This window comes from Pempheris klunzingeri, chromosome 16 (assembly GCF_042242105.1).
Source record: "Pempheris klunzingeri isolate RE-2024b chromosome 16, fPemKlu1.hap1, whole genome shotgun sequence".
NCBI lineage: Eukaryota > Metazoa > Chordata > Actinopteri > Acropomatiformes > Pempheridae > Pempheris > Pempheris klunzingeri.
In genome coordinates this window covers 18,267,771-18,282,469 of record NC_092027.1, presented here as the reverse complement: position 1 = coordinate 18,282,469, position 14,699 = coordinate 18,267,771, and the positions used below count along the sequence as shown (strand labels likewise).

At 39.9% G+C, this 14,699-nt stretch overlaps 1 protein-coding gene across 2 annotated transcripts in view; it reads right to left on the bottom strand.

Annotated features, from left to right (window-relative positions):
* Positions 1-3,953: 3,953 nt before the first annotated feature.
* The window catches only part of arhgef2a (Rho guanine nucleotide exchange factor (GEF) 2a), a 41,377-nt gene continuing 30,631 nt past the window's right edge, over positions 3,954-14,699 (bottom strand). For both annotated transcript variants that reach the window (XM_070846976.1, XM_070846977.1), the window contains 9 exons: positions 13,966-14,033; positions 13,520-13,708; positions 10,799-10,885; positions 10,132-10,181; positions 9,789-9,824; positions 9,646-9,696; positions 7,329-7,655; positions 6,548-6,713; positions 3,954-5,690 (listed from right to left, as the gene is read on the bottom strand). In XM_070846976.1, coding sequence (XP_070703077.1) covers positions 5,662-5,690; positions 6,548-6,713; positions 7,329-7,655; positions 9,646-9,696; positions 9,789-9,824; positions 10,132-10,181; positions 10,799-10,885; positions 13,520-13,708; positions 13,966-14,033 — 1,003 coding nt within the window. In that variant the 3' untranslated portion in view covers positions 3,954-5,661. The remainder of the gene's footprint in view (positions 5,691-6,547; positions 6,714-7,328; positions 7,656-9,645; positions 9,697-9,788; positions 9,825-10,131; positions 10,182-10,798; positions 10,886-13,519; positions 13,709-13,965; positions 14,034-14,699) is intronic.

Below are 14,699 nucleotides of genomic sequence, written 5' to 3'. Positions count from 1 at the left end.
ATAGATGCAGCTGCTCATGCACGGCTCAGCTGCAGCTCATCCAGAGAATTGAAGTCTGTGCTATTTTTTCAGCAACCCACATGAAGTTCACAGCAACAACAGACAGTGAAAATGAGCTGTGATAGCCATATTGATATCCTACTGGAAACATTATACACCTTTCAATGTCTGTACCTGTAGAATATAATACAGACATGGACATTTATATATATATATATAGTACTGTGCTAAAGTCTTATGCAGGTGTGTGGTATGTGTGAGAGTGCTTTCAAAAATATGAAATATAGTTGTATATAAAAGTATTTTTTTTTTAGCAATTTTCAAAATACAAAGAACAGAAGAAAAATCTAAATCAAATCAATATTTTGTGTGGCCACCCTTTGACATCTCCTTCAAAACAGCATCAATTCTTCTAGGTACACTTGCACAAAGTCAAACACAGCCATCAACTGAAAGAGAAACAGCTCAGAACCAGCAGAAACCAGTGGGACCAGGTACACCATCTACTGCAGATGGAGATGGCATTAGGTCAGAGTTAATGGTGTCCTCAGTGCTGAGAAATACAGGCCGGTACTAATCCATCATCAGTACCATCAGGGAGGCGTCTGATTGGCCCCAGATTGATTCTGCAGCAGGACAGCGACCCAAACATACAGCCAATGTCATTAGGAGCTATCTTCAGTGTAAAGAAGAACAAGGAGTCCTGGAAGTGATGGTGTGCCCCCCCACTGAGCCCTGATCTCAACATAATTTATACATGAAGAGACAGAAGATCTGAGGCAGAATACATCCACAGAAGATCTGTGATTAGTTGTTTGGAACAACCTTCCTCCAGAGTTCCTTCAAAAACTGTACAAGTGTACCTGAAGACTTGATGCTGTTTTGAAAGCAAAGGGTGGTCTCACCAAATATTGATTTGATAAACATTTTTCTCCTGTTCTGTTACAGCATTTCTTCACACCTGCCTAATACGTTTGCACAGTACTGTATATATACTGTTCGAGACAGAGGTAGAGGTAGGTAGAGGATGGCAGTGTGGGCCAGGCTTGTACTTTTTGGAATATGAAGAGTACTGTAAGCAAAAAAGTTTCAATGACGGCAGTCGTCAAGTAAAAGACTGTAGCTAGACAGAAAGTGATGTCAGGACTTTGGCTTTCTGTTTTGCCTTCTATCTGCTAATGTGTTAGCAAATGAGACTCCGTAGACTTTGGCAAACTGTATTCATATTAGTCATATTACATACAGTCATCTGATCCATTGTACACCTTAAAGTACTGATTGGTGCAGATTATATTAAAGTATTAACTTTCTTATTTGATAATTATATTATTGCCTAATTTCTGAAGGAAGATCTGATATTTTTCAGTGTTTTTCAGGTAAGAGTCACAGACTGATGTAGTCCTGTCATATATTTCACAGCAGGAAAGTCAACAAATGCATGGACTGGTTTCTGTTCACTGAATATTGAAATCTTGGTATTGACTTCAAAGGCAAAAGGCTTTGTCTAAAAAAATATGCTTGAATTTCTAACAAAACCACACATTTCCCATCAAGAATAATCTATGAAATAACTGTCAGGCTGCTCCTTTATTTATTCTATATGGACAGTGTTGGTGAGACGATGTGAGATAGAACAAACACAATACAAACTGACACTGGGGGAATGCTGCCCTGTAACCCTATTCCATCACCTGGCCTGTAATGCCTATAATTGGATTTCTCCTGGGGATGGATATGGTGGAGAGGCTATGTCAGTTATTTTCCTCTCTAGGCCCCAGTTGGTTATTAATAAACATCTTTTGGCTGACATTGTCTCGAGGATTAGAATAAGAGACTGTCTGCAGCTGTGCTCACAAATACACAGGCAGACATGAACGCAGAGAAACAGAACAGGAACAGAAACAGAATCACTCCTGAGGTTCGTCACTGAAATAGCTAATGAGCTGAACCCTGTGACATTCTTGAAAATACCTTTTTTTGTGCCTTCAAACTAACAATCAGATGACACAGTTGATATCACTTTCCCTCTGTGTCTGTGGGTTGGCATGTTGAACAGTGACCTTTTCTATTATGGGGTCTGAGGGCGTTCACATTGGCTGACCATTGTGGCCTGATGGTGATCATATACTTTATAAGATGACAGGGCTTTAAGGGGAAATGTATTTTTAGGGGTTGTTTGGTATTCATTGTTAGAGAATCACATCTGAAACAGTTCATCCAAAACTGTGTCAATAACAATCCGGAAGGTTGCTGCGGCCCTACTTTTAGGAAAACACTGCATTGTTTTACAGTTTTACTCATGACACACTTTTATTCAAGTGCCAGGATGTAAAGTTAACAAAAACTAAAGAATTTTTTATCAAAGAGTAGCACTGGAGAAACAATCACTCAGCGTGGGTTTAGGGTCATACTAATCACTTTGTAATTATTAAATTAGCTCCCGGCTCTCAGAATACAGAGTGTGAAAAGAAGGAAGTGGGATGCAGGGCAGGGTTTCCTATCGTGGTCCCTTGCTCTGGAATAACCTCCCTCTGACGTCAGACCTTTAAAACCAAATTTAAAAACTCATCTTTTCGACCTCATACCTGTTACTGACATCCTTCTGGGGGGTTGGTCATAGTCTCAGTGCATTCATTTAGCCAACTTAATGAATTGTATTAATTCGTTGTCCATGTCAGTCCTGCCAATGAAAATGTTGCTGTTGTAAATATGCTGCATCTCTGTAGCCCTCCAAGAGCAACAAGGACCATCAGCCATCAGGACCTCCCTCACTCTCCCTTCACTGTTGCCGTCTATAACGCCTATAATGTAAAATCGCTTTGAGTTGAAATGACTAGAAAGGCTCAATGCAAATACAGATCATTTACATGAGACTCTGTTTATTCTGCTAAACAAACAGGTTTCCAAACTATAAACTTGGGCCTGCCCCCACTCACCTGCGCCTGGATAAAAGACTTCCTGACCAACCGGCCCCAGACTGTGAAACTTGGCCCCCACCTCTCCATCTACACACTCAGCACCAGCTCTCCACAAGGCTGCATGCTGAACCCACTCCTGTACTCCTTCTACAACCTTTGACTATAATCCAGCCCATTCGGACATCATCAGACGATACAGTGGGGAATGAGTCTGCCTGCAGCCTCGGTCCTGAATACATAGACTACACTTAAACAGAAGCAGACTAGCAACACTGTTCCCAGGTTTGGAGAGGTTTTGTACCATTAGATTTGGAGCTGCCCAAGTCCTTTTACAGGTGTAACAGGTGCACAGGATGATGCCTGGACCTTTCTGTCACTATTGGCACGGCGGCTGGTGTTGATTCACTGGAAATCTGCCAAAGCACCATTACCCTGTAAATGTGTGGATATAAGTGTTATTAAATCAAAGTTGTTAAATCTAAATTCTCTGCAGAAGGCTCAGTAAATAGTCAGTAAAGTCGGGAAGCCTTTCCTCTCCTACTTCGAAGAAAAGTAGTTTGTGTCTGACAGGTTTTTGTTTTGTTTTTTTCAATAAAAAAGATTCAAAAATAAAAAATAGATTTTGTTTGTGTATATGTTCTATGTGTGTGTATCCTGAATGGAATATAACTTTTATTTTAACCCTGTGTTGTAAATGACAAAAAGTAACCTTGATACATTGATATACCTCACAGGTGTAACCAGACACACCTACGCACAATTTAGAGTCACCAATTGACCGAATCTACAGTATATGGCTTTGGGTGTATATAGCTGTGGAAGGAAACTCACGCAGAAACACACAGAAAGCCCAGCTGGCCAGCAGGTTCCAGCCCAAAAACCTCTGTGTGCTGCTCTGGTTGCAGTTTTATTATATTATTTTAATTTAACAACATTGTAATTCTACTATTGTTAATTCTGTCTGTGGGATTACTGTCACGCCAGTCTCTCCAACTAGGAAATATGTTCTTTGAATATTTAAACAATACAACAATACATTTTCTATTACGTTCCTTTATTTTTATGTAGTTATACAATTCACATGAATGACAAAAGGGTGTGCAGATGAAAGTACAGCCCTTGTTTTAGGTTAGGTCTTACACTGTCACGGACAAATATAGTACCTGAATATTCAATACCTCACACTGCAATCTAATACATCTCAATGGATTTGAACATTATTGTACTCATCCTGCCTTTTTAGGTACCAAAAATATGAGATTGTAGCCTAAAATACATTCATATCAGAAAAGTAGATGTACAGTTGGAAGATTCTAATATGAGGACATCTGTGAAAAGTCACAGAAATATTTGAATAACTCAATGGGATGCTCTCCACTTTCTACCATATGTACACTTAAAATCCATTAAAACTCTATGTTATCCTGAGGGTAACATTGATTGAGCAGACGAGTGGAGGTTTGCCTCCATCTTCTTGGTGAGTGACAATTATTATTACAGAATATGCAAACCTTGACGGACGGATGGATTTAACTGCTGTTAAATCTACCAGTGCGAACAGATAAATAATAGATCATTCAAATGTTTAAATTATATTGATAATTTTTAGATCCTACTGATAATTAAACAGAAAAAGAAGTTTAAACTTGTGAAATGCTGAAGTTGGCATAAATTCCTGTCTATATGTGAAACAGATAATTGTCACTTGAATTAAAAAATCGGTTCTTCTTCTTGAAACCGATTAGATAATAATTTTACACTGTTAACATAAATATTAAACATGCTTTCTTCAGTATTTTGCCCTGTCCACTGCTGTGTTCATATGTCTTACATGTCATGATGTGGGGACTTGCATTACTGTTAGATGCCTTGACAGACTGTGAGTAGGCCATAGTGGTGTATGTTGGAATGGCTTTAGTGTTGTTCAGTGTAACATGTTATCATCGTTTGTTCGCTTACACTTCTTGTTTATTTCAGAGAACTTTGTAAAGCACTGTGAGACAACTAAATTGAATTGAACTGAATTGAGTGACTCAAAAACCTCAGGACTGTCATTGTTTTTAATCATTTCAACCAGATCTTTGTGGTGAAGATGAGTTTTCAGTTCACTGCTGTCATGAACAGGCCTAAATGCTGTCACTTTGTTTTTCTGTGACCTGTAGAGAGTGCTACCAGACAAATCAGTATTTCCCTAGCATAGTCTCACTAAAACTGAATATGATGGGCTTTTTAAAAGCAGGATCTTTTGCTAGAAGTTGTATTAGATTGCTTTAGATGGTGTATTATCTTTTTTTTTTTGATATTGCACGATCGTGCTGTCTTGGTTTTATGAATTTTCAAAAGGAGCAGCATGATTTAAACTGTCACATCAAGGTTGGTGTTGTCTAGCCCTACTTGTTTTATGTGAATTTCATTGCAGTTTTGTATGACAAAAAATGCTTATGTTGAAAACTGCAGCCACCCTAACTGTTGGATTTATAGTTATAGTTTATATAGTGTATTAGCAATGTCCATCCGCTTTCCACACCCCTTTAGTTAACTGATACAATTAAATCATGGAAAACCAAACAATCTTAAAGTGTAACTGAAAAATACAACAACTCACTGTCACAAGCCATCTACTCAAAAGCAAAGCAGCTAAATAAACATTAAGTCATGCAGAAAATATAGACACACCCACACCAATGTGCATTGTTGGAGTCAGTTTTTGTATGCTCATTAGTACTATGAAACATGCCGAGGATCAGATCTCCTCTGGAATATCTTGAAGATCTGAAAAAGAGAGAACAATTCAAAATGCAGTCCTCTGTTCTCCTAAAACTACAAGAAAATCACTTTTCATTTGTCTTGATTATATAATTTGACACTTTCAAGTTACAACCCACTGTTCTGGTACACCTAGGGGAGTACTACAGAAATGTGTTAAGAGCTCGTTTATTTCAGCTTTCACTCAAAATTTTAAAAGTTTTGTGACCCTAATTGTGAAATAAGTGAAGATGAAGAAATCGTGTTTGTTAGCAAATACCAACACTTTTTCATCAGTTCCAAAAAAAAGTCACTTTCAGAAAATAACTTATCTACTGTAAAGTCTAAAATAATGGCCAGCCGTTTATTTATGTTGAATGCAGCCAGAAAAAGGCCCTTGTTCATAGTTATTTTACAGATTTAAGTTGTTGAGGAGATTCTTCTCAGGTCATATTAGTCTATAATCCCCTTCTGGTGCAGCTGTAGCAGAAAGAGGCCAGTAATAATCTGACCAATCACTTCTTATAGTTTTCATTTCTATTCATACTGTGTGGATGAATAAATGAATATCCAGTAAAACAATTTACATAAAGCATGTGATCTACTTGGATCTTGAATATTATGTAAATAATATTTACATACAGTATATGTACTGTATTCTGGGCAAACACATTTGTTGGCCAAAGTGCATTTAGTAAGACAAAGAAACAATGTAACTGGCGTACTATAACTGCCTATCTAACCAGCCATGATGGCCAGGGGACCAGATGCAATTCTTGAAAGCAGATGGGATGATGGCCACGATGAGCATCTGGACAAAGAATTGAACCATCACCTAAAACACTAAGATATCAAGTGATGCATGTAACATTCAGTAATCTGACCTTTGGAGCTTTCAGATGCTGTCCCATCATCATCATCATCTGATGTCATGTCTACCTCATAATCACTGCCATCATGGAGGCCATCTGACTGAAGAGCAGGGTCCTGGCTGGGCAGTGGGTTGTCAGCTCCAGTTAAGACCTCCCTGCCTGGCTGCATGAGTGCACACTACAACAGGAGGAGAAGAACTACAATAACCCAGTAAACCAGTCCATTCTCATTCCCAGGTTGTTAAGTGCTGCTGCCTTGTCATACGCTTTGAAGTTTGATACATCCGAGCATCTGTATGAGATGCTAAAGGGGAATGTATTATAAAAAGTCTGTGTAGGGAGGAGGCCAGGATAGATGGATGGGTCAAACACAATCACTGGACTTTTACTCAGGAGACCCATGTGAAACAAAAAGTGAGGCTTAACTGATGTACTTATTGTAACCTATACCATCTTCTTTCCTAAACCTAACTACTTAGTGTTGTTTCAGAACATTAACCTCAACTTAATTATTGTTACGACAACCTGTGTGTGTCAGGGGCTGGCACGTCTCATACAGATACTAAAGGCATGTCAGTATTTGGCAACAGAATGAGAACCCTGATGACATCACTGTGATATCATTAAGGTTCTCTCAATTTAAGATGACAATATATGCATACATATATGGAGTTTAATAATAACTTTGAGAAGTGGAGGATCCAATGTTTTTTGAACTTGACTGATACTTGGGACTAAAAATCAGAATATACCAGCCTAACTTTCTATGGAATTGCAGTACAAATATCCTCACCTGAGAAGCTGGCCCCCCCAGCTGCTGGGAGACAGGTGCAGTCTCGCTGCAGACCTTCATGTGCCGGACTTGCCGCTCCAGCCTGAGCCGGACTCTCTCACTGTCCTTGAGTCGGCTCTCGGCATCTCGCAGCCTCAGCAGCTCCTCCTGCAGCAAGCTGTGTTGCCTCTGCAGAAGAGCCAGCTCCCCAATGGTTGACCCTGCACTGGCTTCCCGATTTCCACCATCTCGCCAGAGAGGACGCCATACTCCCCCCACAGCTGCCGCCACAGTGTCCTGTGGCTGCAGAAGCAGCTCCAAGATGGAGTCTTGTTTAATGACAGCTCCCTGTGGGATATTGAAGAGAATCAATTTTAAAATATTCTACAGGGTGACAATTGATATCCATGCTAAAACCAAAGTGATCCAGTTCTGTTGAGTGTTACATTAAATCCTTACTTTCAGCAATCAGTTTTTTTTGAGGAAATAGAGATGAGTGTAATGTTGATGCTGATGATGCAAAAAAATTTGTCCATGCATTTGTCACTTCTAGGTTGGACTATTGTAACTCCTTATTATCAGGCTTCCCCAATAAGTCCTTAAAGACTCTCCAGCTGGTCCAGAACGCTGCTGCTCGTGTTCTGATGAGAACTAAGAGAAGAGACCACATTTCTCCTGTACTGGCTTCTCTTCATTGGCTAGAGTTTAAAATCCTTCTCCTCACCTATAAGGTTCTTAATGGTCAGGCTCCATCATATCTTAAAGAGCTCATAGTACCATACTACCCCACTAGAGCACTGCGCTCCCAGAATGCAGGCCTACTGGTGGTTCCTAAAGTCCTCTAAAGTAGTGATGGAGCCAGAGCTTTCAGCTATCAGGCTCCTCTCCTGTGGAACCTCCTTCCAGTTTGGCAGACACCCTCTCTACATTTAAGAGTAGACTAAAAACCTTCCTTTTTGACAAAGCATATATTTAAGGGCTGGATCAGGCCTTGGACCAGCCCCTAGTTATGCTGCTATAGGCTTAGACTGCCGGGGGACTCCAATGGTGCACTGGGCTCCTCTCTATTCTCTCTCCTCCTCTTCCTCTCCATCATTATGTCTCATGTCAGCCAAATGTCTGCCACTAACTTGCTATCGTCCCCAGAGCCTTTCTGTGCTTTCTCATCTCTCTGGTTCCTGTGGATCCTGGTCCTGGTCCTGCTGATGTGGTTCTCTGCTTCATGAATCACTGCTGCGGATCGTCGGACACTCGTCATGTTTTTCAATAATATCATACTGCTAATCTTTTAGTCACATTCCTATTGTTAGTGCTATAGTCACTGTTAGTACGTTGGTTGCTGTTTGTGTTGTCTCTCTCTCTGTGTCTCTATCTGTCTCTGTCTCTGTCTCTCTCTCTCTCTCTCTCCCTCTCTCTGTCCAACCTCCCCCTACAGAAGCCGCCCACATTGAGCCTGGTTCTGTTCGAGGTTTCTTCCTGTTAAAGAGGAGTTCTTCCTCCACAGTGTCCTAATATAATATCTGATGCTGCTCATGTGTGAATTCTTGAATCCTTCATGTTGAATTCCTGAATCATTGGGTCTCTCTCTAATTAAAGAGTTTGGTCTAGACCTGCTCTTCATGTAAAGCGTCTTGAGATAACGCTGTTGTGATTTGGCGCTATATAAATAAAGATTGATTGATTGATTGATTGATGCCAAGCTACCATACTGGTATTATATATAATCTTGGGCAACTGTCCTCCAAGTTCTTCTGACGCTGGTCCACTCTGTCATTCACTGCTCAGTGTGAACAGGAAGAATGATTACAGCATAAAAACAGGACTATTGTTTTAAGACATCACAATATGTTGTTATTTAGACTGATATCAATACATATGAAACCTGAAAATAGCATTCACGTTTTGTTCCTTTGTTTAAGAACTTTTCACTTCACTGTGTTTCTGACCCCCACCTCTGAAATCAAACCTACACTCCAGGGGTACACGCTCCACCAGTATGGTGGCATCCTGCCCTCCTACTGGAGGGTTGCATACATTAGAGAAGTTATTCCAATGAAAGTAGCTCATTAGGCAAATGCACCAAATGTTGTTCATGCTTAGTTTTTAGAGAGAAAATAATACAATGACATGACAGTGTAAATATCAGTGAGGTGTGGCTATGGGGTGTGTAATGATTAAGGGGTGAGACACAGGGGACACTGACTGACCATTACCACTCAGGGTATAAATAATGACACGTCTGGCCGCGGTGCTAGTCATCACTGCTAACCCGCCATGAGCATCTACTGTAGGGCTCTCCGCTTCTAGTATGATATGGTATGTACAAAAGTCTACTCACCTGGAGTGCATGGAGATAAACACTGAGATTCACCAGCCTCTGATAGATCTCCTGTCAAACAAAGGCAGCTTACTTATTTCTGACATTTGCTTTACACACATGCACACACAGACACACTAAGAAAACTTTACCCCCTTACTTACCAAGGGCGGTGACTTGTCTTGACTTCTCATGCAATCCTTTAGAAGACAAAACATTAGTCCACAAACAGGGAATAGTATCATGACAATGATGATACATATGAATATAATCAGTAGACATAATCAGTAGAATTCTCTGCTAAATGTATTCTCATATTTCTGGAAAAATGTCAGCAGGAACCTGGGATTTTAGCATGCATATGCTTTTGTGCCTGTGTGCCCAACCAGAAAACCTATTGACATGATGTGACCCTACCCACTTAGTACCCCTGCCTTGTCATGTCATTACAACGCATTTTTAGATTAGTATGAACAAATCAAAGTTCCATCTTGCACCCACGCTCACCTTTGCTGCAAAGAAATCATGGGTTCCATTGACCAAAGGGTCCTGATCACCTGAATAGGGACAAACACAGCAGTCACTCAGTATTAGTGCTAGAAACACTTATCATTGTGAATATCCCACTTTTTATCTATTCATTTATTTGAATTTTTATTACAGAAAAAGGGGACAAGAAGTTCTGTGTTTGTCTTCATCAAAACTTGAATTTGAACTTGATGCTCAGTGAGAAATGAAATGGCACGAGCATATTAACTGCCCTCTTCGGATTTACTGTGCGTGTCATCTCACTAATGATAATTTGATGAAAGTATGTAGAACTCACTGGATTCGTTCGTAATGTTAATGATGATGTTAAGTATCTTGGAAGTTTTTCTAAATCCATGCTGCTCCTGAGGCCCCACTGCTCTGTAAGTTTTAGATGACAACACACCTGATCCAAAAGAGTCCGTTCTTATCAGGCTTCTGCACAGCTTGATGATGAGCTGATTATTTGAATCAGGTGTGTTGGAGCAGGGAAACATCTGAAACATGCAGGGCAGTGGGGCCCCAGGAGCAGGATTGTGAAATATTGCGCTCAATTGTTGTTAATTGTTATAACTTTGCGTTGCTCGACTATCAATCCAACAAAACATTATCTTGTGTTGTCATATGAGAGTCTTCAGTCACTCACTGGCTTCTACAAGGTCCATGTGGTTCTGAAGAGACAGAAGAGGAATGTCCACGCTGGAGCCCAGAAGGAGCTCACTCAACCTGTCCACTGTGGGAACACACACAAACATGCGTTTCAAAAGTAAGTCAACATATGTCATTTCAGCTTTAGTGTTTTTGTTTCAAATAAGTTCACTTTTCAACATTTCACATTCGATCAATAATAGTAGTGCTTCAGATGGTCTCCAATGGCAATATCTTCAGTCAGACAATGGGCAGGACCAGCCCAAAGAGAAGTAACAATAAATGGGGACTAGAGAATGCTGACTACTGAAAAGTTTAACTGGATTGCTGCCTTTTGAATGAAGGAGCAGCTGCTGAAAAGTTGACCCTAAACTTGATTGCTGACTTTTGAAGAATCAACTGAAGTAATGTGAACTAGGTTCTAATCACTATGAATGGGATTTAAGAGTTGAATAATGTCCAGAAAATATGAAACGTGAACCATTTCAATGTTTAAATGGATCGCGAATCAGTAGATAAGAGTTGAAAAATGATCATAACACTTGAATAAAATTGAATATTTTAAATGAACATGATTGAACATGATTCAAAAGTTGAAAGATGTCCAGAATATATGTAGAAATAGTTGGAAATTGAAATGCAGATTTCAAGACTATAACTGTCATCAGTTAAATATAGAGAGTCTGCTGAACACATTGGCGTAGTTTTTATGTCTCTGACATCTAAAATGTGAGAGCTGGAGCAGATGACTGTTTCTGACGTCATCCTGAAATTTGTGCTCTCAGTTAATATTGGAGTCAATGGTGCAGTTGGTTGGCACAGCCAAGAGTGACCACATTTCTGCATCAGGCACACATTTTCCTACGATTTGATGTAGAAATTGTGAATCTGGGTTAAACAATGTGGGCATGAGAGCGAGTTAAAAGTCAAACTTTTAGGTGACTTTTCAGCTCCTCTGCATTCTAGCTCTGAACATTCATTCATACTAATGCAAAATCTCAGGAGGGCTGGAAATGTCATTAATTTTTTAAATGTGATTGTGGAAAAACATGACTGTCTACCATCTATGTAGAAAGGCCCCCTGGGTTAGCTAGCAGCAGCTCCAGTCCATCCACCTTACTCCTCTCTGCTCACTTCTACGAGCATCTAATTAAGTGCCACCACATATCAAATCTTCGTGCCAAAGCTGTGTTACTCAGGACACTTGTTCTTCAGCAGATTATCTTGCAAAAAATAAAGTTAATACACAATCTTTGTGCACAAGTTTCATAAAATCCCTGCTAAGTTGTTTTTCTGACCCTCTTCATGTCACATGAGCCAATTAACTCTCCTAAACTATGCCTGTGTCCTGGTACAAGATACCTCTTAGAGAATTCTACAGCTTTTTAGCAAAATCAATGAAATAAAATACATTTTCACATTTTTTAAACATATGTAACTATACATGAACTCCACATTTCAACACATTTTTACATGTATTTTCAACCACTCTTTTGACCCCTATATATCTGAGTATTAACCTATTTATGAAACAAATATTTATAAATATTTTTTCACTGGACTACAGTGGAATGGAAGAACATATGTTAAAATAAATAAAGCACTACTGGCTAATTGTCAGCGATGCTGATCTGGCAAATGGAAACTGTATTAAGTATGACCATGTTTTTAAAGAAAAACAACAAATCAAATACTAAGTAGAACAACACAATAACCTGGTCAGTTCACAATGGTAGTTAGTGACAGATGAACTACATACACAGTTTTCAAAAAAGTACTGACCTTCCAGTCTGTTAAAGCAGAAAACACCTGACCAGATGTGTTCATCAACACATTGGGTTCATTGCTGTTATTTAAGTCATTGTGCTGTAGCCTACAAAGTTTTAAAATGGTAAATGGTCTGTATTTGTATAGCTCCTATAGCTCCGTTATTTCATCTACTCAAAGTGCTTTACATCACATCCTCATTCACCCATTCACACATCATTCATACAGGAGGAATGTAATTTGGAGGAGACTATTCTTTCACACTCATTCACACACTGAAGCTGCTTCAGGAGCAAGTTGGGGTTCAGTGTCTTGCTCAAGGACACTTCGACATGCTGACCCATAGGAGCTGGGGATCGAACCCTCGACCTTCTGATTGAGGATGGATCAATAATTTGTGGCTATATCGTAGTTGTTAAAAATGCTTTATCCCTCATTATATTTTACATTTACTGCCTACCGTACTCGAACTGTTCTGTTCAACTTGGCACGGCTTCCGTCAAAAACAGAATAGGTGTGCAGGTTTTTAATAGAGCACAGCAAATAGCTGCCTCTGAGATGCTTTTCAGTACCATGTAACACACTGATATTGACAATAAAAGTACAGAAGCACATATTGCACAAATATAGATGTTCTGGGAGTAAATGAAATGGTGTAGACACTTCATGAAAGGGGACTTTGAAGTAACTCCATCATTATCATTAAAGGTGATATTTCCGCAATGCCTGTGGTTAACAAACAATATTAAGAATCTTCAGACATGACAGACAGACAAAAAGACAGACTCTTTCTGTCAGGTCAGTGTAGCTTTAATTGCTGTCTGATTGGAGAAAAGTACTGAAATGTCAAAACTAACAAATAATGTATAATGCTTTTGATCTGTCCATTTGGGGGTGGATGTGCAGTCCAGTGTGCAATTATTTTTAGTCGACATGAAACGTGTTGTCTTACCTTCAGCTGTGGCATCCAGTAGAAATTTCTCTGCACGGGGAGCTTGTGGTGTGTCTGCCCTGAACAAGTAGCGAGTAATGGGAGGTTGTAGGCCATCCTGACCACTTGTTACCTCTGCCAGCTCACAGAATAAAGTCACCCTCTCCTGTAAGAGCTCCAGCATTTCCCGGTCCTTCTGCTGCAGGTCAGCTGTGGGTGGTGAGTGAGGACTAGTCAGTCATTCATCAACAACTTAATACAACCAAGTTTTTATCAAGTTTCACATCTAATGTATAGTTGCATACTGCCACCTGACATACACAGTCCTGACACAGTCCTAAACACAAGCAATGCTAAATGGTCTGTATTTGTAAAGCGCCTTTCATGTGCTCACTGAAGACAGGCATGCAGTAAAATGCCATATGAAAATGTGTCTTTGATTGTGTCATTAATGTTTGTCTCCTGACCTTTGAGTCTCCGCAGGTGAGCCTTGTGTTCAGTCTCAATGAGGGGAAATTCATCTCTCGATGGGCACCTAAACACACACAAGCACAAACCACACAAATCCTGTTATCATCAATGTTATGGAAATGATTCATACATTCTACAGTCTCATAGACAGTACATACACATACATACAGTCTTATTTAATTACTTCATTATTTCATTAAAAAAAACAGGGCTGCCATCACATCATAATGTCATCATAACCATCCCTCCAGAGTTGACTGGGTGTGTTAAAAAAAATAATTTCTGGTTGCGTGCTTTACGGCTAGGTTCATGATCCCTGGTCAGGTCTATGTCAGAAAGTGGTGTTGCTGTCCATAAGGAAGCATTCGTGACAGTAACAATGTCCCTGTTATGGAGATATGGACACTGTACATTTGCAAGCACTGTCCTTTGCATGAGATGTTTATACCAAGGTCCTGACATGCCATGTTATTAAAGATCCCATGGTACCTCTTAAGAGTAGGGGGTTTCCCGGTATTATGGCTAAATTCCCAACCTGGCTCTCTCCATCTTGCCACCTAGCCCTCAGGCTCCTATGAGTCAACATGTTGAAGTGTCCTTGAGCAAGACACTGAACCCCAACTTGCTCCTGAAGCAGCTTCAGTGTGTGAATGTGTGTGAAAGAACAGTCTCCTCCAGCTTAGATTCCTCCTGAATGAATGATGTGTGAATGGGTGAATGAGGATGTGAT